Below are 1,143 nucleotides of genomic sequence, written 5' to 3'. Positions count from 1 at the left end.
GCCCCCGCCAAACCAAACGAACTAAAAAACAACAACAACTCTACAAAATTAAAACAAACAAACCCCACCGTCCCACCAAAAATTGAGCTACAGATAAACAAACAAAACAAAACAAAAACAAAACATAAAACCCAGAGTAAAACAAGTAAACAGTTCTACGAAATCACGAATTAGTCGCGTGGTATGTAGTTTTAGTAGAGGTTTTACGGTGTTCGCAACTGCATAAGGTCATATGAGCACCAGTGGTATGACTTTCTTCCAGATTCCCGATGGAGAAACGTGAGGGAACTGGCCCTATTCTCTTTAGGAAAAAAAATCCATTAAACAAAAAAAACAACAACCCCATACTGTTAAAAAAAAACTGATTGTAAATATAATACACATCCATTGATACAGCTCAGGTCATCTAGGAGACGAGTTGTGTCAACCCTGCCTGTAAGGGCCAACCTGGACTTAATGTGATACAGTGTCCCAGCTGACAAAGGGATACTTCCGACAAATAAATCAACTTCTTCACTCTGAAATTGAACTCACATCTTCTGCATGAGGCAGGGAAAAACTTGACGTTACACCATAGATGCCAGTAGATTTGAATCGACATACCCCCCTCCCCCCAACCCATCAAATTATTTATTCTGTCTGACAGAGCTCTGACTAGAGTTTTTACAAAGCTACTTACCTCCTTGTAGCTATTTTTGGAAAATGAAAACATTCTCGTGATCTTTAAAGCCTATTAGAATACCATAGGGATACTTTCAGAAATCTGATTATGTATCAAGCTTAATCATTATTATTTGTGACAATTATAAATTAATATTCATTTGTAACATATGTTGTATGACTATGGGTCTGTTTGTGAGCGTGATATTATGTACGTTAGTAATAATATTACTTATGCACATATTAATATTAGTATAATGCTTGCACTCACGAACAGCCACACAGCAATCATAATAGGTGTGTGTGGAAGAGAGTTTGTGTGAGAACGTATGTGTGTATACGTCCGTGTGTGTATGTGTGTGTGTGTGTGTGTGTGTGAGTGTGTGTGTGTGTGTGTGTGTGTGTGTGTGTGCATGTGTGTGCGAGTGTGTGTGTGAGTATGTGTGCGTATGTGTGTGTGTGTGTGTGTGAGTATGTGTGCGT

At 38.6% G+C, this 1,143-nt stretch overlaps 1 protein-coding gene across 1 annotated transcript in view; it reads right to left on the bottom strand.

Moving 5' to 3' along the window:
* Positions 1-1,143, bottom strand: part of LOC106011458 (potassium voltage-gated channel subfamily A member 5) — a 12,629-nt gene that overhangs the window by 5,776 nt on the left and 5,710 nt on the right. Inside the window, exon 5 of the mRNA XM_013081206.1 lies at positions 680-689. Within this exon, the coding sequence (XP_012936660.1) occupies positions 680-689 (10 nt within the window). The remainder of the gene's footprint in view (positions 1-679; positions 690-1,143) is intronic.

Source organism: Aplysia californica, unplaced genomic scaffold (genome assembly GCF_000002075.1).
Source record: "Aplysia californica isolate F4 #8 unplaced genomic scaffold, AplCal3.0 scaffold00121, whole genome shotgun sequence".
In the NCBI taxonomy this organism is placed as follows: domain Eukaryota; kingdom Metazoa; phylum Mollusca; class Gastropoda; order Aplysiida; family Aplysiidae; genus Aplysia; species Aplysia californica.
This window is presented reverse-complemented; position numbering and strand designations above follow the sequence as displayed.